The following is a 25,000-nucleotide window of genomic DNA, read 5'->3' as shown; positions in this document are numbered from 1 at the left end:
AGTGAATTGTTGTATGAACCGAAAAAAGGACAATGTCAGAACACAGTTGACTTTTCTGTCCTCACATGACAATCTCCTTGTAGTTGTTTGGGACCATGTAGAGGCACCATGGCTGAGTGTGAATATAGCAGATGTTTACAGAAAAAATAAGTTTAAAGACTCTGGAAGAGAGGGTCGAATTGGAATTTCACCTGACCACTGCAGCCTCTTACTAATGGTGATGTCATTTCCCCTTTCCCACAGGAAGCGGACTCAGACGACCAACAGGGCACGTTGACGTTTGAGGAGTTCAGCGTGTTCTATAAGATGATGTCACTACGGCGGGACCTGTATCTGCTGCTCATGGGATACAGTGACAGGAAGGACCATCTGACTGCCGACGAGCTGGCCAACTTCCTGCGCAACGAACAGAAGGTCAGGGTTCACAGACAGACAACACTAGATAATGTAGTTTTAGTGACCTATAGTATAGTCAGTGGTGAAGGTCAGGGTTCACAGACAGACAACACTAGATAATGTAGTTTTAGTGACCTATAGTATAGTCAGTGGTGAAGGTCAGGGTTCACAGACAGACAACACTAGATAATGTAGTTTTAGTCACCTATAGTATGGTGAAAGTCAGGGTGGTGAAGGTCAGGGTTCACAGACAGACAACACTAGATAATGTAGTTTTAGTGACCTATAGTATAGTCAGTGGTGAAGGTCAGGGTTCACAGACAGACAACACTAGATAATATAGTTTTAGTAACCTATAGTATCGTCGGTGGTGAAGGTCAGGGTTCACAGACAGACAACACTAGATATTGTAGTTTTAGTGACCTATAGTATCGTCGGTGGTGAAGGTCAGGGTTCACAGACAGACAACACTAGATAATGTAGTTTTAGCCACCTATAGTATAGTCAGTGGTGAAGGTCAGGGTTCACAGACAGACTACACTAGATAATGTAGTTTTAGTCACCTATAGTATAGTCGGTGGTGAAGGTCAGGGTTCACAGACAGACAACACTAGATAATGACGTTTTAGTCACCTATAGTATAGTCAGTGGTGAAGGTCAGGGTTCACAGACAGACAACACTAGATAATGTAGTTTTAGCCACCTATAGTATAGTCAGTGGTGAAGGTCAGGGTGGTGAAGGTCAGGGTTCACAGACAGACAACACTAGATAATGTAGTTTTAGTGACCTATAGTATAGTCAGTGGTGAAGGTCAGGGTTCACAGACAGACAACACTAGATAATGTAGTTTTAGTGACCTATAGTATAGTCGGTGGTGAAGGTCAGGGTTCACAGACAGGCAACACTAGATAATGTAGTTTTAGTGACCTATAGTATAGTCAGTGGTGAAGGTCAGGGTTCACAGACAGACAACACTAGATAATGTAGTTTTAGTGACCTATAGTATCGTCGGTGGTGAAGGTCAGGGTTCACAGACAGACAACACTAGATAATGTAGTTTTAGTGACCTATAGTATAGTCAGTGGTGAAGGTCAGGGTTCACAGACAGACAACACTAGATAATATAGTTTTAGTAACCTATAGTATCGTCGGTGGTGAAGGTCAGGGTTCACAGACAGACAACACTAGATATTGTAGTTTTAGTGACCTATAGTATCGTCGGTGGTGAAGGTCAGGGTTCACAGACAGACAACACTAGATAATGTAGTTTTAGCCACCTATAGTATAGTCAGTGGTGAAGGTCAGGGTTCACAGACAGACTACACTAGATAATGTAGTTTTAGTCACCTATAGTATAGTCGGTGGTGAAGGTCAGGGTTCACAGACAGACAACACTAGATAATGACGTTTTAGTCACCTATAGTATAGTCAGTGGTGAAGGTCAGGGTTCACAGACAGACAACACTAGATAATGTAGTTTTAGTGACCTATAGTATAGTCGGTGGTGAAGGTCAGGGTTCACAGACAGACAACACTAGATAATGTAGTTTTAGTGACCTATAGTATAGTCAGTGGTGAAGGTCAGGGTTCACAGACAGACAACACTAGATAATGTAGTTTTAGTGACCTATAGTATAGTCAGTGGTGAAGGTCAGGGTGGTGAAGGTCAGGGTTCACAGACAGACAACACTAGATAATGTAGTTTTAGTGACCTATAGTATAGTCGGTGGTGAAGGTCAGGGTTCACAGACAGGCAACACTAGATAATGTAGTTTTAGTGACCTATAGTATAGTCAGTGGTGAAGGTCAGGGTTCACAGACAGACAACACTAGATAATGTAGTTTTAGTGACCTATAGTATCGTCGGTGGTGAAGGTCAGGGTTCACAGACAGACAACACTAGATAATGTAGTTTTAGTGACCTATAGTATCGTCGGTGGTGAAGGTCAGGGTTCACAGACAGACAACACTAGATAATGACGTTTTAGTCACCTATAGTATAGTCAGTGGTGAAGGTCAGGGTTCACAGACAGACAACACTAGATAATGTAGTTTTAGTGACCTATAGTATAGTCGGTGGTGAAGGTCAGGGTTCACAGACAGGCAACACTAGATAATGTAGTTTTAGTGACCTATAGTATAGTCAGTGGTGAAGGTCAGGGTTCACAGACAGACAACACTAGATAATGTAGTTTTAGTGACCTATAGTATCGTCGGTGGTGAAGGTCAGGGTTCACAGACAGACAACACTAGATAATGTAGTTTTAGTGACCTATAGTATCGTCGGTGGTGAAGGTCAGGGTTCACAGACAGACAACACTAGATAATGACGTTTTAGTCACCTATAGTATAGTCAGTGGTGAAGGTCAGGGTGGTGAAGGTCAGGGTTCACAGACAGACAACACTAGATAATGTAGTTTTAGCCACCTATAGTATAGTTAGTGGTGAAGGTCAGGGTTCACAGACAGACAACACTAGATAATGTAGTTTTAGCCACCTATAGTATAGTCAGTGGTGAAGGTCAGGGTGGTGAAGGTCAGGGTTCACAGACAGACAACACTAGATAATGTTGTTTTAGTCACCCATAGTATAGTCAGTGGTGAAGGTCAGGGTGGTGAAGGTCAGGGTGGTGAAGGTCAGGCGGTATGGTCTGGTACGTTACGCCGTAAAACATGACTATCACAATAATAAAAACAAAATGCCAAGAAAACTGTCGGTTATTATACCACTTTATCATTACCACGTAAGAGACACTTGTCCAACGCTCTAACCACTAGGCTACGCTCTTACCACGTAAGAGACACTTGTCCAACGCTCTAACCACTAGGCTACGCTCTTACCACGTAAGAGACACTTGTCCAACGCTCTAACCACTAGGCTACGCTCTTACCACGTAAGAGACACTTGTCCAACGCTCTAACCACTAGGCTACGCTCTTACCACGTAAGAGACACTTGTCCAACGCTCTAACCACTAGGCTACGCTCTTACCACGTAAGAGACACTTGTCCAACGCTCTAACCACTAGGCTACGCTCTTACCACGTAAGAGACACTTGTCCAACGCTCTTTCCACTAGGCTACGCTCTTACCACGTAAGAGACACTTGTCCAACGCTCTAACCACTAGGCTACGCTCTTACCACGTAAGAGACACTTGTCCAACGCTCTAACCACTAGGCTACGCTCTTACCACGTAAGAGACACTTGTCCAACGCTCTAACCACTAGGCTACGCTCTTACCACGTAAGAGACACTTGTCCAACGCTCTAACCACTAGGCTACGCTCTTACCACGTAAGAGACACTTGTCCAACGCTCTAACCACTAGGCTACGCTCTTACCACGTAAGAGACACTTGTCCAACGCTCTAACCACTAGGCTACGCTCTTACCACGTAAGAGACACTTGTCCAACGCTCTAACCACTAGGCTACGCTCTTACCACGTAAGAGACACTTGTCCAACGCTCTAACCACTAGGCTACGCTCTTACCACGTAAGAGACCAAATGAGCCAAATGGACTTGAAAATGGGTGGTTTAGTCTGTGCTCCAAAATGTAATGTGGTTTGACGAGAACACTGACATTTTGCCAAGGCATTGATGAGTAGCCGACACTGAGATGTGTGCGGACAGCAGTGGATGCAGAAATTGTGGCCTAATGACATTCGCCAAATGTTATTACACTTTTTTGGTGTTAAGTTAAATTCCACATCTTTACGACGAGACCCGCAGAGATCCTATTGAATGAATATTAAATTATATGATTAGGCCAACAAAACGGAGGATAAGGAAGAAGGAAGAAATCTGAGCACTAGTGTGCTCTCAGCCCTACAGTGTTTCCAAATAAATGTCTCTCTCTCTCTCCCTCTCTCTCTCTCTCTCTCTCTCTCTCTCTCTCCCTCTCTCTCTCTCTCTCTCTCTCTCTCTCTCTCTCTCTCTCTCTCTCTCTCTCTCTCTCTCTCTCTCTCTCTCTCTCTCTCTCTCTCTCTCTCTCTCTCTCTCTCTCTCTGTCTCTCCCTCTCTCTCTCTCTCTCTCTCTCTCTCTCTCTGTCTCTCCCTCTCTCTCTCTCTCTCTCTCTCTCTCTCTCTCTCTCTCTCTCTCTCTGTCTCTGTCTCTCTCTCTCTCTCTCTCTCTCTCTCTCTCTCTCTCTCTCTCTCTCTCTCTCTCTCTCTCTCTCTCTCTCTGTCTCTCCCTCTCTCTCTCTCTCTCTCCCTCTCTCTCTCTGTAAACTAGTGGGCTCTCAGCCCTGCATTGTTTCCAAATAAAGTGTAGACAGGCTTTGTTATGTGCAAAGTCATGATCATCCAGAAAAGGACCTGAAGTCCACCTTATTGCCTCAGTCTAGACATCAATACTCTCGGGCCAGGGGTTGGGTGAGGGCGGGAGGCATTTTTGTGTGAGTTTTTTGACAGGGGTCTCTCAGGAGTCTTTTTTGATTGGCAGATTGTGGCTTGGTTTCTCTGATAGTGTCTCTCTCATAACAAATGTGTGTGTTTGTGTGTGTGTGTGTGTCAAATCAAATCAAATGTTATTGGTCACATACTCATGGTTAGCAGATGTCAATGTGAGTGTAGTGAAACACTGTGTGTGTGTTTGTATTTGTTGTGATAGTGTGTCTCTTCAATCTTTCCTTCTCACTATGTCTCCTTCTCTCTTTATTCAGTATCTGTGTGGGTGTGACAGTATGTGTTTTGACAGTGTGTGTCTGTGTGGGTGTGTGTTTTGACAGTGTGTGTCTGTGTGGGTGTGTGTTCTGACAGTGTGTGTCTCTCTCCTCAGATGATGAATGTGACCACAGAATACTGTCTGGATGTCATTGATAAGTTTGAGCTTTCTGAAGAGAACAAACAGAAAGGCATTCTGGGAATTGAGGGTAAGCCCCTCTGTCACAAACACACATACACACACTCACTCTCTCTCTCGTTCTTGCTCTCTCTCTCTCTCTCTCTCTCTCTCTCTCTCTCTCTCTCTCTCTCTCTCTCTCTCTCTCTCTCTCTCTCTCTCTCTCTCTCTCTCTCTCTCTCTCTCTCTCTCTCTCTCTCTCTCTCTCTCTCTCTCTCTCTGTCTCTCTCTCTCCCTGTCTCTCTCTCTCCCTCCCTCGCTCCCTCTGGCAGTAAGTCTGGCTGTAAAAGGGTTGAAGACTCAGTGGCCATCATTTCATGGAAGATAAATTGTCTTTGGGGCTTCAGTTAAACTCAACCACAATGGAGGAGGAAAGGGAGGAAGACCAACGTGAGAGGTGGAGGAGGAAGGGGAGAGGTGGAGGAGTGAAGGGGAGAGGTGGAGGAGGAAGGGGAGAGGTGGAGGACGAAGGGGAGAGGTGGAGGAAGGGGAGAGGTGGAGGAGGAAGGGGAGAGGTGGAGGAGTGAACGGGAGAGGTGGAGGAGGAAGGGGAGAGGTGGAGGAGGAAGGGGAGAGGTGGAGGAGGAAGGGGAGAGGTGGAGGAGGAAGGGGAGAGGTGGAGGAGGAAGGGGGGAGTAGGTGGAGGATAGTGAGAGTTGGAGGAGTGAAGAGGGGAGAGGGAGGAGTTGGAGAGGAGGATAGGGAGGTGGAGGAGTGAAGGGGAGAGAGGGAAGGAGGAGGAGAATAGGGAGGTGGAGGAGTGAAGAGGGGAGAGGGAGGAGTTGGAGAGGAGGATAGGATAGAGGTATAGGACAAGGAGAGTCTGTCTCTCCTGTCTTTCTCTCCTGCTGTCTGTCTCTTCTGTCTTTCTCTCCTGCTGTCTGTCTCTCCTGTCTTTCTCTCCTGCTGTCTGTCTCCCCTGTCTTTCTCTCCTGCTGTCTGTCTCTCCTGTCTTTCTCTCCTGCTGTCTGTCTCTCCTGTCTTTCTCTCCTGCTGTCTGTCTCTCCTGTCTTTCTCTCCTGCTGTCTGTCTCTCCTGTCTTTCTCTCCTGCTGTCTGTCTCTCCTGTCTTTCTATCCTGCTGTCTGTCTCTCCTGTCTTTCTCTCCTGCTGTCTGTCTCTCCTGTCTTTCTTTTCTACATATTTCCTGTTATCACTTCATCCTTCTGTCAGTTGGGTCAAATATGATGTCCCCTGGGAGTGTGTGGGCATGTGTGTGTGTGTGTGGGTGTGTGTGTGTGTGTGTGTGTGTGTGTGTGTGTGTGTGTGTGTGTGTGTGTGTGTGTGTGTGTGTGTGTGTGTGTGTGTGTGTGTGTGTGTGTGTGTGTGTGTGTGTGTGTGTGTGTGTGTGTGTGTGTGTGTGTGTGTGTGTGTGTGTGTGTGTGTGTGTGTGTGTGTGTGTGTGTGTGTGTGTGTGTGTGTGTGTGTGTGTGTGTGTGTACATTAAACATTACACTCACAAAAGTTAAATAGGATAAAGACATTACAAATGTATTATTATGTATTTATACAGTGTTGTAAACGATGTGCAAATAGTTAAAGTACAAAATAGAAAACAAATAGACATAAATATGGGTTGTATTTACAATGGTGTTTGTTCTTCACTGGTTGTCCTTTTCTCGTGGCAACAAGTCACAAATCTTGCTGCTGTGATGTCACACTGTGGTATTTCACCCAGTAGATATGGGAGTTTATCAAAATTGGGTTTATTTTCTAATTCTTTGTGGGTCTGTGTAATCTGAGGGAAATATGTCTCTCTAATATCATCAAACATTGGGCAGGAGGTTAGGAAGTACAGCTCAGTTTCCACCTAATTTTGTGGGCAGTGAGCACATAGCCTGTCTTCTTTTGAGAGCCAGGTCTGCCTACGGCGGCCTTTCTCAATAGCAAAGCAATGGTCATTGAGTCTGTACCTAGTCAAAGCTTTCCTTAAGTTTGGGTCAGTCACAGTGGTCAGGTATTCTGCCTCTGTGTACTCTCTGTTTAGGGCCAAATAGCATTCTAGTTTGCTCTGTTTTTTGGTTCATTCTTTCCAATGTGTCAATTAATTATCTTTTTGTTTTCTCATGATTTGCTTGGGTCTAATTGTGCTTCTGTCCTGGGGCTCTGTGGGGTCTGTTTGTGTTTGTGAACAGAGCCCCAGGACCAGCTTGCTTAGGGGACTCTTCTCCAGGTTCATCTCTCTGTAGGTGATGGCTTTGTTATGGAAGGTTTGGGAATCGCTTCCTTATCCCTCTCCACCTCCTCTCTCCTCCTCCTTTTCCCACCACCACCTCCTCCCACCTCCTCCTCCCTTCTCCTCCTCCTCCCACCTCCTCCTCCCTTCTCCTCCTCCCACCTCCTCCTCCCTCCTCTTCCCACTTCCGCATCCCACCTACTCCTCCTTCCTCCTCCTCCACCCTCCTTCCCCCACCTCCTCCTCCCTCCTCCTACCTCCTCCTCCTCTCGCCTTCTCCCTCCTCCTGCTCCTCCTCCCACCTCCTCCTCCCTCCTCCTACCTCCTCCTCCTCTCGCCTCCTCCCTCCTCTCCCCTCCCACCTACTCCTCCCTCCTCCTCCTCCGCCCACCTCCTCCTCCATCCTCCTCCCACCTCCTCATCCCTCCTCCTCCCACCTCCTCATCCCTCCTCCTACCTCCTCCTCCTCTCGCCTCCTCCCTCCTCCTCCTCCTCCTCCTCCTCCTCCTCCTCCCATCTACGCCTCCCACCTTTCATGATCAAAGGATGCTTTTCCCAGTTAAAGCTCTCCTCCTTTTCCTAAAAAAAACCCCATAAAAAACAACCCACAATTCTGGCAGAAAATTCTGTGACTCAGTCAGTGTGCATTAAAGTATTACATTCCATCATTAAAAGTGCAGCTCGTTGAGGCTCATCAAAGCCCCTTGGCTGTCTCCTCTCGCCTCCCACCTCCTCCTCCCATCTACGCCTCCCACCTCCTCCTGCCTCCTCCTCCTCTCGCCTCCTCCTCCCTCCTCCTCCTCGTTAAGGCTCATCAAAGCCCCTTGGCTGTCAGAGTTTTCTCCTCCTCTTTTTCTGTAATGGGTGGTGTGCTATTAAAGTTATGTCTCTTATATTATGATAGTTCCTTTAAGTATCTCAGATTTAACTATTGCAGTGCTGCTGTAAGTCAGTTGAATATCTTGTTCCTCTAATAAATCTTTGTGTTCTATATCAGTTCAGTTGGATTGGATTCATCTATCGCCAAGGAGGGCCAATGTCTATGAGTATTTCATGGGTGACAGAGAGAAATTATTGTTATGATGATATAAGTAAGATAACGCTGAGTACAGCTTTTCTACCGTGTCTGTCTGTCTGTCTGTCTGTCTGTCTGTCTGTCTGTCTGTCTGTCTGTCTGTCTGTCTGTCTGTCTGTCTGTCTGTCTGTCTGTCTGTCTGTCTGTCTGTCTGTCTGTGTCCAGGTTTCACCAGTTTCATGCGCAGCCCCACGTGTGATGTGTTTAACCCTGAACACCACGAGGTGAACCAGGACATGGATCAGCCTCTGAGTAGCTACTACATCTCCTCATCTCATAACACCTACCTGACGGGAGACCAGCTGCTGTCTCACTCCAAGACAGACATGTACGCCTGGGTACTACAGGCTGGCTGCCGCTGTGTGGAGGGTGAGGCAGTACACACACACACACACAGACACACACACACACACACACACACACACACACACACACACACACACACACACACACACACACACACACACACACACACACACACACACACACACACACACACAGACACACACACACACACACACACACACACACACACACACACACACACACACACACACACACACACACACACACACACACACACACACACAGACACACACACACACACACACACACACACACACACACACACACACACACACACACACACACACACACACACACACACACACACACACACACACACACACACACACACACACACACACACACACACACACACACACACACACACACACACACACACACACACACACACACACACACACACACACACACACACACACACACACACACACACACACACACACATCACTCATCCATCTTTTATATGTACATATTCTTAGTTAGTTTGATTGTTAGATTACTTGTTAGATATTTACTGTACGGTCGGAACTAGAAGCACAAGCCTTTCGCTACACTCGCGTTAACGTCTGCTAACCCTGTGTATGTGACCAATAAAATGAGCTGTGATTTACCTGTAGTGGACTGTTGGGATGGTCCTGATGGAGAGCCCATGGTTCAGCACGGCTACACTCTGACCTCCAAGATCACCTTCAAGTCTGTCATAGAGACCATCGACAAATACGCCTTCATCAACAACAGGTAAATACACCCCTCAACTCTCACTGTGTGTGTGTGTGTGTGTGTGTGTGTGTGTGTGTGTGTGTGTGTGTGTGTGTGTGTGTGTGTGTGTGTGTGTGTGTGTGTGTGTGTGTGTGTGTGTGTGTGTGTGTGTGTGTGTGTGTTCGTGTGTGTGTTCGTGTGTGTGTGTGCGTGTGTGTGTGTGTGTGAATGCATGCATGCTCTGCTTAGTGCTTAGTGCTTTGTGTGTACAACACACACACACACATTATCCTTGGTATTATCCAACACCTGTTGTTTGTATATTCTAGCCAGCGGTCTGGGAGGCTCTTCAGAGTGTGTGTTGAAACAGGAAGATTCTCCACTGTGAAGAGATGTTGTTCCCCAGAGCTCATCTGTCCCCTTCTCTCTGATATGTAACCAATTAGAGTTGGAAGCTCTTCTCTAACAGTTGATTTAGAGGAAAATTTCCATTTAAACATTATGTAACAGCACTTTAAAAAAAAAGTTAACTTAGAAAAGGAATTTGAATTGTTTTGAAATGAAAAGCAGCAGGATGTGTGGTCATTAGAGACACTGAGACACCTGTTATTATCCTCCATTACTAAACCATCTACACTGAGGCACAGTCTCTGTCTGTCTGTCTGTCTGTCTGTCTGTCTGTCTGTCTGTCTGTCTGTGCCTGTCTGTCTGTCTGTCTGTCTGTCTGTCTGTCTGTCTGTCTGTCTGTCTGTCTGTCTGTCTGTCTGTCTGTCTGTCTGTCTCTCTCTGTCTGTCTGTCTGTCTGTCTGTCTGTCTGTCTGTCTGTCTGTCTGTCTGTCTGTCTGTCTGTGCCTGTCTGTCTCTGTCTGTGCCTGTCTGTCTGTCTGTCTGTCTGTCTGTCTGTCTGTCTGTCTGTCTGTCTGTCTGTCTGTCTGTCTGTCTGTGCCTGTCTGTCTGTCTGTCTGTCTGTCTGTCTGTCTGTCTGTCTGTCTGTCTGTCTGTCTGTCTGTCTCTGCCTGCCTGTCACTCATCCAACCGTTTTGCTCAGGAAGGTAATGACTGTTTGAGTCACTGAGAACCTTTAAGTAGCTCCAGTACAGTCCTAGAAAAAACGAGTTCCAAAAGATTTTGGGGCCTGTCCCCATAGGAGAACCATTTGAGGAACCCTTTTTGGTTCCAGGTAAATGAGTGTTGGAGGCAGCCAGGTAAATGAGTGTGGGAGAGAGCCAGGTAAATGAGTGTGGGAAGCAGCCAGGTAAATGAGCGTGGGAGAGAGCCAGGTAAATGAGTGTGGGAGAGAGCCAGGTAAATGAGTGTGGGAGAGAGCCAGGTAAATGAGTGTGGGAGAGAGCCAGGTAAATGAGTGTGGGAGAGAGCCAGGTAAATGAGTGTGGGAGAGAGCCAGGTAAATGAGTGTGGGAGAGAGCCAGGTAAATGAGTGTGGGAGAGAGCCAGGTAAATGAGTGTGGGAGAGAGCCAGGTAAATGAGTGTGGGAGAGAGCCAGGTAAATGAGTGTGGGAGAGAGCCAGGTAAATGAGTTTGGGAGAGAGCCAGGTAAATGTGTGGGAGAGAGCCAGGTAAATGAGTTGGCACCATCATCATAACTGATTAGAGAGGAGAGGATGCTATCTCATTGTTGTGTAATTAGCTGGAATAGCTGGCTAATTAGTATTTTCTCCTAATGGGAGAGCCTGGATAATGGATGGAACAGTGTGATTCTGACACTCTTTTATGAAATGATAGACCGCGCCAAATTTCTGTCCCTCACTCTTTCTCTCAGTTTTATTCTATATTTTAGTGTTATGATGAACGAGGCTCCTGGCATGTGATGAGCATTACCTCATTTATCATTACTATTCCACCTGGGAGAGAGAACATACACCACTAGCCCTCAACTCTCACTGTGTGTGTGTGTGTGTGATACCTGGCTCTCTCTGTGTGTGTGTGTGTGTGTGTGTGTGTGTGTGTGTGTGTGTGTGTGTGTGTGTGTGTGTGTGTGTGTGTGTGTGTGTGTGTGTGTGTGTGTGTGTGTGTGTGTGTGTGTGTGTGTGTGTGTGTGTGTTTGTCTGTGTGTGTGCGGTGTGTGTTTTGAGCACATACCTGGCTCAGTGTGTGTGTGTTTCCTTAAAGAGACAGGGGAGGAGAGGTCAGTTCAGGGCTCAGAGAGCTCAGGGAGAGCTGTCAGTCTGACAGGTTTGACATTTGAGCTGAGCTGCTGCCTGAACACAAGTCATTTCACCTCCAAATGAACACACACACACACACACACACACACACACACACACACACACACACACACACACACACACACACACACACACACACACACACACACACACACACACACACACACACACACACACACACACACACACTGAAAAAAAGTTGATTATTTTCTGGTGTGTTTCTTGGGCCTCTGTCAAGTCTATTCTGCCAGAGGTTGGGGTGGGGGTAGTTTGAAAGGATTTATTTTTAGGGAGGCTAAAAATGCAATAATAGTTTTTTTCTTTTTATGTCAACAGTTCAGTCTAGTATAAATTTGTTGCATATGAAAGAGCAATATAGGGTTTTATTTGATTCAAAGGACTTTTACAGTCCTTGACTTTTATAGTGAAGAGCAGTATTCATGGCTGACAAACCCGGCCACATCCAGGGTCATAGAACTCTGCTTCTCATGGAGATATCAAATCAAAATCAAATCAAATCGTATTAGTCGCATGCTCCGAATACAACAGGTGTAGTAGACCTTACAGTGAAATGCTGAATACAACAGGTGTCGACCTTACAGTGAAATGCTGAATACAACAGGTGTAGTAGACCTTACAGTGAAATGCTGAATACAACAGGTGTCGACCTTACAGTGAAATGCTGACTACAACAGGTGTCGACCTTACAGTGAAATGCTGAATACAACAGGTGTCGACCTTACAGTGAAATGCTGAATACAACAGGTGTCGACCTTACAGTGAAATGCTGACTACAACAGGTGTCGACCTTACAGTGAAATGCTGAATACAACAGGTGTCGACCTTACAGTGAAATGCTGAATACAACAGGTGTCGACCTTACAGTGAAATGCTGACTACAACAGGTGTCGACCTAACAGTGAAATGCTGACTACAACAGGTGTCGACCTTACAGTGAAATGCTGACTACAACAGGTGTCGACCTTACAGTGAAATGCTGAATACAACAGGTGTCGACCTTACAGTGAAATGCTGAATACAACAGGTGTCGACCTTACAGTGAAATGCTGACTACAACAGGTGTCGACCTTACAGTGAAATGCTGACTACAACAGGTGTCGACCTTACAGTGAAATGCTGACTACAACAGGTGTCGACCTTACAGTGAAATGCTGACTACAACAGGTGTCGACCTTACAGTGAAATGCTGAATACAACAGGTGTCGACCTTACAGTGAAATGCTGAATACAACAGGTGTCGACCTTACAGTGAAATGCTGAATACAACAGGTGTCGACCTTACAGTGAAATGCTGAATACAACAGGTGTCGACCTTACAGTGAAATGCTGACTACAACAGGTGTCGACCTTACAGTGAAATGCTGAATACAACAGGTGTCGACCTTACAGTGAAATGCTGAATACAACAGGTGTCGACCTTACAGTGAAATGCTGACTACAACAGGTGTCGACCTTACAGTGAAATGCTGACTACAACAGGTGTCGACCTTACAGTGAAATGCTGAATACAACAGGTGTCGACCTTACAGTGAAATGCTGACTACAACAGGTGTCGACCTTACAGTGAAATGCTGAATACAACAGGTGTCGACCTTACAGTGAAATGCTGACTACAACAGGTGTCGACCTTACAGTGAAATGCTGACTACAACAGGTGTCGACCTTACAGTGAAATGCTGAATACAACAGGTGTCGACCTTACAGTGAAATGCTGAATACAACAGGTGTCGACCTTACAGTGAAATGCTGACTACAACAGGTGTCGACCTTACAGTGAAATGCTGACTACAACAGGTGTCGACCTTACAGTGAAATGCTGAATACAACAGGTGTCGACCTTACAGTGAAATGCTGAATACAACAGGTGTCGACCTTACAGTGAAATGCTGAATACAACAGGTGTCGACCTTACAGTGAAATGCTGAATACAACAGGTGTCGACCTTACAGTGAAATGCTGACTACAACAGGTGTCGACCTTACAGTGAAATGCTGAATACAACAGGTGTCGACCTTACAGTGAAATGCTGAATACAACAGGTGTCGACCTTACAGTGAAATGCTGACTACAACAGGTGTCGACCTTACAGTGAAATGCTGACTACAACAGGTGTCGACCTTACAGTGAAATGCTGAATACAACAGGTGTCGACCTTACAGTGAAATGCTGACTACAACAGGTGTCGACCTTACAGTGAAATGCTGAATACAACAGGTGTCGACCTTACAGTGAAATGCTGACTACAACAGGTGTCGACCTTACAGTGAAATGCTGACTACAACAGGTGTCGACCTTACAGTGAAATGCTGAATACAACAGGTGTCGACCTTACAGTGAAATGCTGAATACAACAGGTGTCGACCTTACAGTGAAATGCTGACTACAACAGGTGTCGACCTTACAGTGAAATGCTGACTACAACAGGTGTCGACCTTACAGTGAAATGCTGACTACAACAGGTGTCGACCTTACAGTGAAATGCTGAATACAACAGGTGTCGACCTTACAGTGAAATGCTGAATACAACAGGTGTCGACCTTACAGTGAAATGCTGAATACAACAGGTGTCGACCTTACAGTGAAATGCTGACTACAACAGGTGTCGACCTTACAGTGAAATGCTGACTACAACAGGTGTCGACCTTACAGTGAAATGCTGACTACAACAGGTGTCGACCTTACAGTGAAATGCTGAATACAACAGGTGTCGACCTTACAGTGAAATGCTGAATACAACAGGTGTCGACCTTACAGTGAAATGCTGACTACAACAGGTGTCGACCTTACAGTGAAATGCTGAATACAACAGGTGTCGACCTTACAGTGAAATGCTGAATACAACAGGTGTCGACCTTACAGTGAAATGCTGACTACAACAGGTGTCGACCTTACAGTGAAATGCTGAATACAACAGGTGTCGACCTTACAGTGAAATGCTGAATACAACAGGTGTCGACCTTACAGTGAAATGCTGACTACAACAGGTGTCGACCTTACAGTGAAATGCTGACTACAACAGGTGTCGACCTTACAGTGAAATGCTGACTACAACAGGTGTCGACCTTACAGTGAAATGCTGACTACAACAGGTGTCGACCTTACAGTGAAATGCTGACTACAACAGGTGTCGACCTTACAGTGAAATGCTGAATACAACAGGTGTCGACCTTACAGTGAAATGCTGACTACAACAGGTGTCGACCTTACAGTGAAATGCTGAATACAACAGGTGTCGACCTTACAGTGAAATGCTGACTACAACAGGTGTCGACCTTACAGTGAAATGCTGAATACAACAGGTGTCGACCTTACAGTGAAATGCTGAATACAACAGGTGTCGACCTTACAGTGAAATGCTGACTACAACAGGTGTCGACCTTACAGTGAAATGCTGACTACAACAGGTGTCGACCTTACAGTGAAATGCTGACTACAACAGGTGTCGACCTTACAGTGAAATGCTGAATACAACAGGTGTCGACCTTACAGTGAAATGCTGAATACAACAGGTGTCGACCTTACAGTGAAATGCTGACTACAACAGGTGTCGACCTTACAGTGAAATGCTGACTACAACAGGTGTCGACCTTACAGTGAAATGCTGAATACAACAGGTGTCGACCTTACAGTGAAATGCTGAATACAACAGGTGTCGACCTTACAGTGAAATGCTGAATACAACAGGTGTCGACCTTACAGTGAAATGCTGAATACAACAGGTGTCGACCTTACAGTGAAATGCTGACTACAACAGGTGTCGACCTTACAGTGAAATGCTGAATACAACAGGTGTCGACCTTACAGTGAAATGCTGAATACAACAGGTGTCGACCTTACAGTGAAATGCTGACTACAACAGGTGTCGACCTTACAGTGAAATGCTGACTACAACAGGTGTCGACCTTACAGTGAAATGCTGAATACAACAGGTGTCGACCTTACAGTGAAATGCTGACTACAACAGGTGTCGACCTTACAGTGAAATGCTGAATACAACAGGTGTCGACCTTACAGTGAAATGCTGACTACAACAGGTGTCGACCTTACAGTGAAATGCTGACTACAACAGGTGTCGACCTTACAGTGAAATGCTGAATACAACAGGTGTCGACCTTACAGTGAAATGCTGAATACAACAGGTGTCGACCTTACAGTGAAATGCTGACTACAACAGGTGTCGACCTTACAGTGAAATGCTGACTACAACAGGTGTCGACCTTACAGTGAAATGCTGACTACAACAGGTGTCGACCTTACAGTGAAATGCTGAATACAACAGGTGTCGACCTTACAGTGAAATGCTGAATACAACAGGTGTCGACCTTACAGTGAAATGCTGAATACAACAGGTGTCGACCTTACAGTGAAATGCTGACTACAACAGGTGTCGACCTTACAGTGAAATGCTGAATACAACAGGTGTCGACCTTACAGTGAAATGCTGACTACAACAGGTGTCGACCTTACAGTGAAATGCTGAATACAACAGGTGTCGACCTTACAGTGAAATGCTGAATACAACAGGTGTCGACCTTACAGTGAAATGCTGAATACAACAGGTGTCGACCTTACAGTGAAATGCTGACTACAACAGGTGTCGACCTTACAGTGAAATGCTGACTACAACAGGTGTCGACCTTACAGTGAAATGCTGACTACAACAGGTGTCGACCTTACAGTGAAATGCTGAATACAACAGGTGTCGACCTTACAGTGAAATGCTGACTACAACAGGTGTCGACCTTACAGTGAAATGCTGAATACAACAGGTGTCGACCTTACAGTGAAATGCTGAATACAACAGGTGTCGACCTTACAGTGAAATGCTGACTACAACAGGTGTCGACCTTACAGTGAAATGCTGAATACAACAGGTGTCGACCTTACAGTGAAATGCTGAATACAACAGGTGTCGACCTTACAGTGAAATGCTGACTACAACAGGTGTCGACCTTACAGTGAAATGCTGACTACAACAGGTGTCGACCTTACAGTGAAATGCTGAATACAACAGGTGTCGACCTTACAGTGAAATGCTGAATACAACAGGTGTCGACCTTACAGTGAAATGCTGAATACAACAGGTGTCGACCTTACAGTGAAATGCTGACTACAACAGGTGTCGACCTTACAGTGAAATGCTGAATACAACAGGTGTCGACCTTACAGTGAAATGCTGAATACAACAGGTGTCGACCTTACAGTGAAATGCTGAATACAACAGGTGTCGACCTTACAGTGAAATGCTGAATACAACAGGTGTCGACCTTACAGTGAAATGCTGAATACAACAGGTGTCGACCTTACAGTGAAATGCTGACTTACGAGCCCCCTAATCAACAATGGAGTTTCAAATAATACGGATAACAATAAGAAATAAAAGTAACAAGTAATTAAAGAGCAGCAGTAAAATAACAATAGTGAGACGATATACAGGGTACATGTAGGTAGAGTTATTAAAGTGACTGAATAGATGATAACAGAGAGTAGCAGTGGTGTGGAGAGGGTGGGGGGGGGGGGGGGGGTACCGGTACAGAGTCAATGTGCGGTGGCACCGGTTAGTTGAGGTGATATGTACATGTAGGTAGAGTTATTAAAGTGACTGAATAGATGATAACAGAGAGTAGCAGTGGTGTGGAGAGGGTGGGGGGGACAATGCAAATAGTCTGAGTAGTCATTTGACTAGATGTTCACAAGTATTGTGGCTTTGGGATAGAAGCTGTTCAGCCTCTTGGACGTAGACTTGGCGCAACGGTACCGTTTGCCATGCGGTAGCAGAGAGAACAGGGTGGCTGGAATCTTTGACAATTTTTAGGGCCTTCCTCTGACACCGCCTGGTATAGAGGTCCTGGATGGCAGGAAGCTTTGCCCCAGGGATGTACTGGGCCATTCGCACTACCCTCTGTAGTGCCTTGCGGTCGTAGGCCGAGCACTTGCCATACCAAGCAGTGATGCAATCAGTCAGGATGCTCTCGATGGTGCAGCTGTCGAACCTTTTGAGGATCTGAGGACCCATGCCAAATCTTTTCAGTCTCCTGAGGGGGGATAGGTTTTGTCGTGCCCTCTTCACGACTGTCATGCTGTGCTTGGACCATGTTAGTTTGTTGGTGATGTGAACACCAAGGAACTTGAAGCTCTCAACCTGCTCCACTGCAGCCCAGTCGATGAGGATGGGGGCGTGCTCGGTTCTCTTTTTCCTGTAGTCCACAATCATCTTCTTCGTTTTGATCACGTTGAGGGAGGGGTTGTTGTCCTGCCACCACCCGGCCAGGTCTCTGACCTCCTCCCTATAGGCTGTCTCGTCGTTGTCGGTGATCAGGCCTACCACTGTTGCGTCATCGGCAAACTTAATGATGGTGTTGGAGTCATGCCTGGCCGTGCAGTCATGAGTGAACAGGGAGGACAGGAGGGGACTGAGCACACACCCCTGAGGGGCCCCTGTGTTGAGGATCAGTGTGGCAGATGTGTTGTTACCTACCCTTACCACCTGGGGGCGGCCCGTCAGGATGTCCAGGATCCAGTTGCAGAGGGAGGTGTTTAGTCCCTGGGTCCTTAGCTTATTGATGAGCTTTGAGTGCACTATGGTGTTGAACGCTGAGCTGTAGTCAATGAATAGCATTCTCACATAGGTGTTATTTTTGTCCAGGTGGGAAAGGGCAGTGTGGCATGCAATAGACATTGTTTCATCTGTGGATCTGTTGGGGCGGTATGCAAATTGGAGTGGATTTAAGGTTTCTGGGATAATGGTATTGATATGAGCCATGACCAGCCTTTCAAAGCACTTCATGGCTACAGACGTGAGTGCTACGGGTTGGTAGTCATTTAGGCAGGTTACCTTAGTGTTCTTGGGCACAGGCACTATGGTGGTCTGTTTTAAACATGTTGGTATTACAGACTCGGACAGGGAGAGGTTGAAAATGTCAGTGAAGACACCAGTGAGGTCAACGCATGTTCACAGTACACGTCCTGGTAATCCGTCTGGCCCTGCGGCCTTGAGAATGTTGACCTGTTTAAAGGTCTTACTCACATCGGCTGTGTAGAGCGTGATCACACAGTCTTCTGGAACAGCTGGTGCTCTCATGCATATTTCAGTGTTATTTGCCTCGAAGTGAACATAGAAGTAGTTTAGCTCATCTGGTGGGCTTGTGTCACTGGGCAGCTCTCTGCTGTGCTTCCCTTTGTAGTCTGTAATAGTTTGCAGGCCGTGCCACATCCTACGAGCATTAGAACTGGTGTAGTACGATTCTATCTTCGTCCTGTATTGACTCCTTGCCTGTTGGATGGTTCGTCGGAGGACATGAGTGAGATTTCTTATAAACTTCTGGATTAGTGTCCTGCTCCTTGAAAGCGGCAGCTCCGGCCTTTAGCTCAGTGTGGATGTTGCCTGTAATCCATGGCTTCTGGTTGGGGTATGTACTTGCGGTCACTGTGGGGACGACTTCATCTATGCACTTATTGATGAAGCCAATGACTGATGTGGTGTACTCCCCAATGCAATAGGAGGAATCACGGAAAATATTCCAGTCTGTGCCAGCAAAACAGTCCCGCAGCTGCTTAGCATCTGCTTCATCTGACCACCTTTTTATTGATCTAGTCACTGGTGCTTCCTACTTTAATTTTTGCTTGTAATCAGGAATCGGGAGGATAGAATTATGGTCAGATTTGCCAAATGGAGGCAGAGGGAAAGCTTTGTATGCGTCTCGGTTTGTGGAGTAAAGGTGGTCCAGAGTTTTTTTTTACCTCTGGTTGCACATTTAAGATGCTGATTAAGCTGTGGTCTACAGCTTATCATGAGATACTCTACCTCAGGCGATCAATAGCTCGAGACTTCCTTAGATATTGCGCAACAGCTGTTATTAACAAAAATACATAGTCCGCTGCCCCTTGTCTTACCAGACGCCTCTGTTCTATCCTGCCAGTACAGCGTATAACCAGCCAGCTGTATGGTGATAGTGTCATCTTTCAGCCACGACATAAGATGTTACAGTTTTGAATGTCCCATTGGTAGTTTAATCTTCTGCGTAGGTCATCTATTTTATTCTCCAAAGATTGCACGTTTTCTAGCAGAATGGAAGGAAGTGGAGGTTTATTTACGAATTCTCAGAAGGCAGCGCTCCGGCCCCTTTTTCTCCGCCTTCTCTTCACGCAAATGACGGGGATCTGGGCCTGTTCTCGGGAAAGCAGTACATCATTCACATCTTGCTCGTCTGACTCGTTAAAGGAAAATAAAGGATTCTGCCAGTTCGTGTTGAGTAATCGCAGTCCTGATGTCCAGAAGTTATTTTCAGTCATAAGAGATGGTAGCAGCAACATTATGTACAAAATAAGTTAAAAAATTAGTTACAAACAAGGCAAATAAACAAAGAAAGAAAACACAATCGGTAAAACGTCAGCCTTCTTCTCCGCCGCCATTGTGGTCATAGTAACGCCATGTTTCTCCCTTCCCCAGGTACCCAGTGATCCTGTCCATAGAGAACCACTGTTGCATCCAACAACAGAAGAAGATAGCCCAGTACCTCAGAAAGATCCTGGGAGACAAGCTGGACCTGGGAGAGGCTTTCCACAGAGACTCTAAACAGCTACCCAGCCCCCACTGTCTACAGGGGAAGATCCTCATCAAGGTACACACACGAACCATCCTCTTCTCCTTCTGTCATACCTCTCTCCTCAAACACTCCTCTTCTTCCTCTGTCTGCCTCTCCTCAGAAAGAGAGAGAGAGAGAGAGAGAGTCTTTAAACCCCAGGCCTTTGTCTAGAGTTATTGAGAATCAGCCAAAGCGCAGACAGTCAAAGAGGGAAGAAATATGTTGGCCATTCTAAATAGTAGACATGCAAAAATAGAGTGTTTTATAGTATATGACATTTTCAAAAATGTTGTACTCTTTCAATGCCAGGATGCCATAGTCATTTCGGCTTTTCATCTAGTAGAATTGATTGCACACTATTGAGGAAGAGAATCGTCTTTCCATACAAATTGTGGGAATCAACGGTGTAAATACAGGCTTCCCTTCCTATTCACTTTCCTTCCTCTCCTCATCTCCTTTCCTTCCTCTCCTCATCTCCTTTCCTTTCTCTCTATTTTCAGTGTTGTGTTTTGTTTGGCTTTGGCTGAGAGCAGAACAGAGGGGGAGTGGGGAGAGGGACCCCCCCCCCAAAAAAATTAAATAAACAAGAAGAAGAAAAGGAGAAAGTAGTCCTCCACTGTATTAGTCATGCTGGGAGAAAGTAGTCCTCCACTGTATTGGTCATGCTGGGAGAAAGTAGTCCTCCACTGTATTAGTCATGCTGGGAGAAAGTAGTCCTCCACTGTATTAGTCATGCTGGGAGAAAGTAGTCCTCCACTATATTAGTCATGCTGGGAGAAAGTAGTCCTCCACTGTATTAGTCATGCTGAGAGAAAGTAGTCCTCCACTGTATTAGTCATGCTGGGAGAAAGTAGTGCTCCACTGTATTAGTCATGCTGGGAGAAAGTAGTCCTCCACTGTATTAGTCATGCTGAGAGAAAGTAGTCCTCCACTGTATTAGTCATGCTGAGAGAAAGTAGTCCTCCACTGTATTAGTCATGCTGAGAGAAAGTAGTCCTCCACTGTATTAGTCATGCTGGGAGAAAGTAGTCCTCCACTGTATTAGTCATGCTGGGAGAAAGTAGTCCTCCACTGTATTAGTCATGCTGGGAGAAAGTAGTCCTCCACTGTATTAGTCATGCTGGGAGAAAGTAGTCCTCCACTGTATTAGTCATGCTGGGAGAAAGTAGTCCTCCACTGTATTAGTCATGCTGAGAGAAAGTAGTCCTCCACTGTATTAGTCATGCTGGGAGAAAGTAGTCCTCCACTGTATTAGTCATGCTGGGAGAAAGTAGTCCTCCACTGTATTAGTCATGCTGGGAGAAAGTAGTCCTCCACTGTATTAGTCATGCTGGGAGAAAGTAGTCCTCCACTGTATTAGTCATGCTGAGAGAAAGTAGTCCTCCACTGTATTAGTCATGCTGGGAGAAAGTAGTCCTCCACTGTATTAGTCATGCTGAGAGAAAGTAGTCCTCCACTGTATTAGTCATGCTGGGAGAAAGTAGTCCTCCACTGTATTAGTCATGCTGGGAGAAAGTAGTCCTCCACTGTATTAGTCATGCTGGGAGAAAGTAGTCCTCCACTGTATTAGTCATGCTGGGAGAAAGTAGTCCTCCACTGTATTAGTCATGCTGGGAGAAAGTAGTCCTCCACTGTATTAGTCATGCTGGGAGAAAGTAGTCCTCCACTGTATTAGTCATGCTGGGAGAAAGTAGTCCTCCACTGTATTAGTCATGCTGGGAGAAAGTAGTCCTCCACTGTATTAGTCATGCTGGGAGAAAGTAGTCCGCCACTATATTAGTCATGCTGGGAGAAAAAGAGGGATGACATGTGGTTATACAATTGAGGAGTGAAAGACTGGTGGGTTACATGGCATTATTATATCATTATATCATTATATTACACACACACACACACACACACACACACACACACACACACACACACACACACACACACACACACACACACACACACACACACACACACACACACACACACACAAGAAATAGTGGAGAGAGAGAGACGGAGATAGAGAGAATGAAATGTAAAATATCAGTGATAGAGTCTAATGTATAGGATTTGTCCTCATAGGACACGTCACTGCACTCTGTACTCTTCTGTAAACTGGTCATCTCTGTATGCTCGTCGCAAGATCCACTGGTTGATGCTTTTTTATAAAACCCTCTTAGTCCTAAATCCCCCTATCTGAGATATCTACTGCAGCTCTCATCTTCCACATACAACATCCGTTCTGCCAGTCACATTCTGTTTAATGTCCCCAAAGCACACACATCCCTGGGTCGCTCGTCTTTTCAGTTCGCTGCAGCTAGCGACAGGAACGAGCTGCAACAAACACTCAAACTGGACAGTTTTATCTCAATTTCTTAATTCAAGGACTCAATCATAGGCACTCTTACTGACAGTTGTGTCTGCTTTGCGTGGTGAATTGTTGTCTCTACCTCGCCCGACGTCTCGAATCCAGAATGGATTGAACGGAGTATGCCGGGGCCCCCTCGATGTCCAGAGGGGGTGGAGGAACCTCCGGCACCGCAGCTTCCTGGAGCGGGCCAGCCACCACCGGCCCGAGGAGAAACACATGTAACGAGGGGTTAATGCGGTAATCAGGGGGAGCTGTAACCTATAACAAACCTCGTTCACTCTCCCAAGGACTTTAAATGGCCCCACAAACCACAGACCCAGCTTCCGACCGAGCAGGCGGAGGGGCAGGTTCCAACGGCCGGTCCTGGCAATAAGACCTCAGAAACCTACCCACATCCTGGTTAACTCTCTCCATCTGCCCGTTACTCTCGGGGTGAAAACCTGAGGTAAGGCAGACCGACACCCCCAGACGTTCCATGAATGCCCTCCAGACCCTCGAAGTAAACTGGGCACCCCGATCAGACACAATATCCTCAGGCACCCCATAGTGCCGGAAGACATGAGTCAACAGGGCCTCCGCAGTCTGTAGGGCCATAGGGAGACCAGGCAAAGGGAGGAGACGACAGGAAAAACAATCCACAACGACCAGGATCGTGGTGTTTCCCTGTAAAGGTGGAAGATCGGTTATGAAATCCACCGACAGGTGCGACCACGGCCGTTGTGGAACGGGTAAGGGTTGTAACTTACCTCTGGGCAGGTGCCTAGGAGCCTTACACTGGGTGCACACCGAGCAGGAAACATAAACCCTCACATCCTTAGCCAAAGTGGGCCACCAGTACTTCCCACTAAGAGAGCGCACCGTCCGACCGATCCCAGGATGACCAGAGGAGGGTGACGTGTGGGCCCAATAGATCAGCCGGTCGCGGACAGCAGACGGAACGTACCGCCGCGCAGCTGGACACTGAAGGGGAGTGGGCTCTGTACGTAACGCCCGCCCAATGTCACGTCCAGCTCCCACATTACCGGCGCCACCAAGCAAGAGGCGGGGAGTATGGGAGTGGGATCCATGGGCCGCTCCTCTGTGTCATACTGCCGGGACAGTGCATCTGCCTTAACGTTCTGGGAACCTGGTCTGTAAGAAAGGGTGAAAACAAAACGGGTGAAAAACATGGCCCACCTTGCCTGGCGAGGGTTCAGTCTCCTCGCTGCCCGGATGTACTCCAGATTGCAGTGGTCAGTCCAGATGAGAAAAGGGTGTTTAGCCCCCTCCAGCCAATGTCTCCACACCATCAAAGCATCTCCGGTAGTAATTGGCAAACCCTAAAAATCGTGGCACCTCCTTTACCGTGGTGGGAGTCGGTCAATTACGCACGGCTGAAATGTTGTCACTCTCCATCTCCACCCCTGACGTGTGATACCCTAGGAAGGAGACGGCTTGCTGAAAGAACAGACATTTCTCAGCCTTGACGTGCAGGTCATGCTCCAACAGTCGTCCAAGTATCTTGCGCACCAAGGACACATGATCGGCGCATGTAGTGGAGTATACCAGAATGTCATCGATATACACCACTACACCCTACACCCTACCCATGCAGGTCCCTGAAAATCTCATCGACAAAGGATTGGAAGACTGATGGAGCATTCATCAAACCGTACGGCAGGACGAGGTACTCATAATGCCCTGAGGTCCTACTAAACGCCGTCTTCCACTCGTCTCCCTCCCGGATACGCACCAGGTGTTATGCGCTCCTGAGATCCAGTTTTGTGAAGAAACATGCCCCGTGCATTGACTCAATTGCTGTGGCGATAAGAGGTAGCGGGGTAACTGTACCTCACCGGGATTTGATTGAGATCTCGATAATCAATGCACGGGCACAAACCTCCATCCTTCTTCTTCACAAAAAATAAACTTGAGGAGACGGGTGAAGTGGATGACTGAATGTATCCCTGATGCAGGGATTCTGAGAAATATGTCTCCATAGCCACCATCTTCACTTGCGACAGGGGATACACCTGACTCCTGGGAAGTGCAGCGTCTACCAGGAGATTTATCGCACAATCCCCCCATAAATGGGGTGATAATTGAGTCGCCTTATTTTTACAGAAGGTGAGAGCCAAATTGGCATATTCGGGGGGGATGCGCACAGTGGAGACCTGGTCTGGGATTTCCACCATAGTAGCACCAACGGAAACCCCTCCACACCTCCCCAAGCAATCTCACAACCACCCAGTGAGAGCCCTCTGTTGCCATGGAATAATGGGGTTACGATGAGCCAACCAGGGAAGGCCCAGT

The 25,000-nt window shown here is 46.6% G+C and overlaps 1 protein-coding gene and 1 long non-coding RNA gene across 5 annotated transcripts in view; both read left to right on the top strand.

Moving 5' to 3' along the window:
- The window catches only part of LOC118378480 (1-phosphatidylinositol 4,5-bisphosphate phosphodiesterase eta-1-like), a 143,838-nt gene that overhangs the window by 82,789 nt on the left and 36,049 nt on the right, over positions 1–25,000 (top strand). The window contains exons 6-10 of the mRNA XM_052482134.1: positions 244–414; positions 5,176–5,269; positions 8,654–8,857; positions 9,472–9,592; positions 20,211–20,382. Of these exons, the coding sequence (XP_052338094.1) occupies positions 244–414; positions 5,176–5,269; positions 8,654–8,857; positions 9,472–9,592; positions 20,211–20,382 (762 nt within the window). The remainder of the gene's footprint in view (positions 1–243; positions 415–5,175; positions 5,270–8,653; positions 8,858–9,471; positions 9,593–20,210; positions 20,383–25,000) is intronic.
- Positions 488–2,912, top strand: LOC127916377 (uncharacterized). Of its 4 annotated transcripts, none has more exons than XR_008094890.1 (3): positions 488–554; positions 1,348–1,417; positions 2,848–2,912. It is a non-coding gene; the product is annotated as an uncharacterized LOC127916377 (long non-coding RNA). The 4 variants fall into 4 exon arrangements; XR_008094930.1 differs by lacking the exon at positions 2,848–2,912 and adding an exon at positions 1,628–1,692; XR_008094880.1 differs by lacking the exon at positions 488–554 and adding an exon at positions 636–702.

This window comes from Oncorhynchus keta, chromosome 1, assembly GCF_023373465.1.
Source record: "Oncorhynchus keta strain PuntledgeMale-10-30-2019 chromosome 1, Oket_V2, whole genome shotgun sequence".
In the NCBI taxonomy this organism is placed as follows: Eukaryota; Metazoa; Chordata; class Actinopteri; order Salmoniformes; family Salmonidae; genus Oncorhynchus; species Oncorhynchus keta.
The sequence above is the reverse complement of the archived record's forward strand: the minus strand, read 5'-3'. Positions and strand labels throughout refer to the sequence as shown.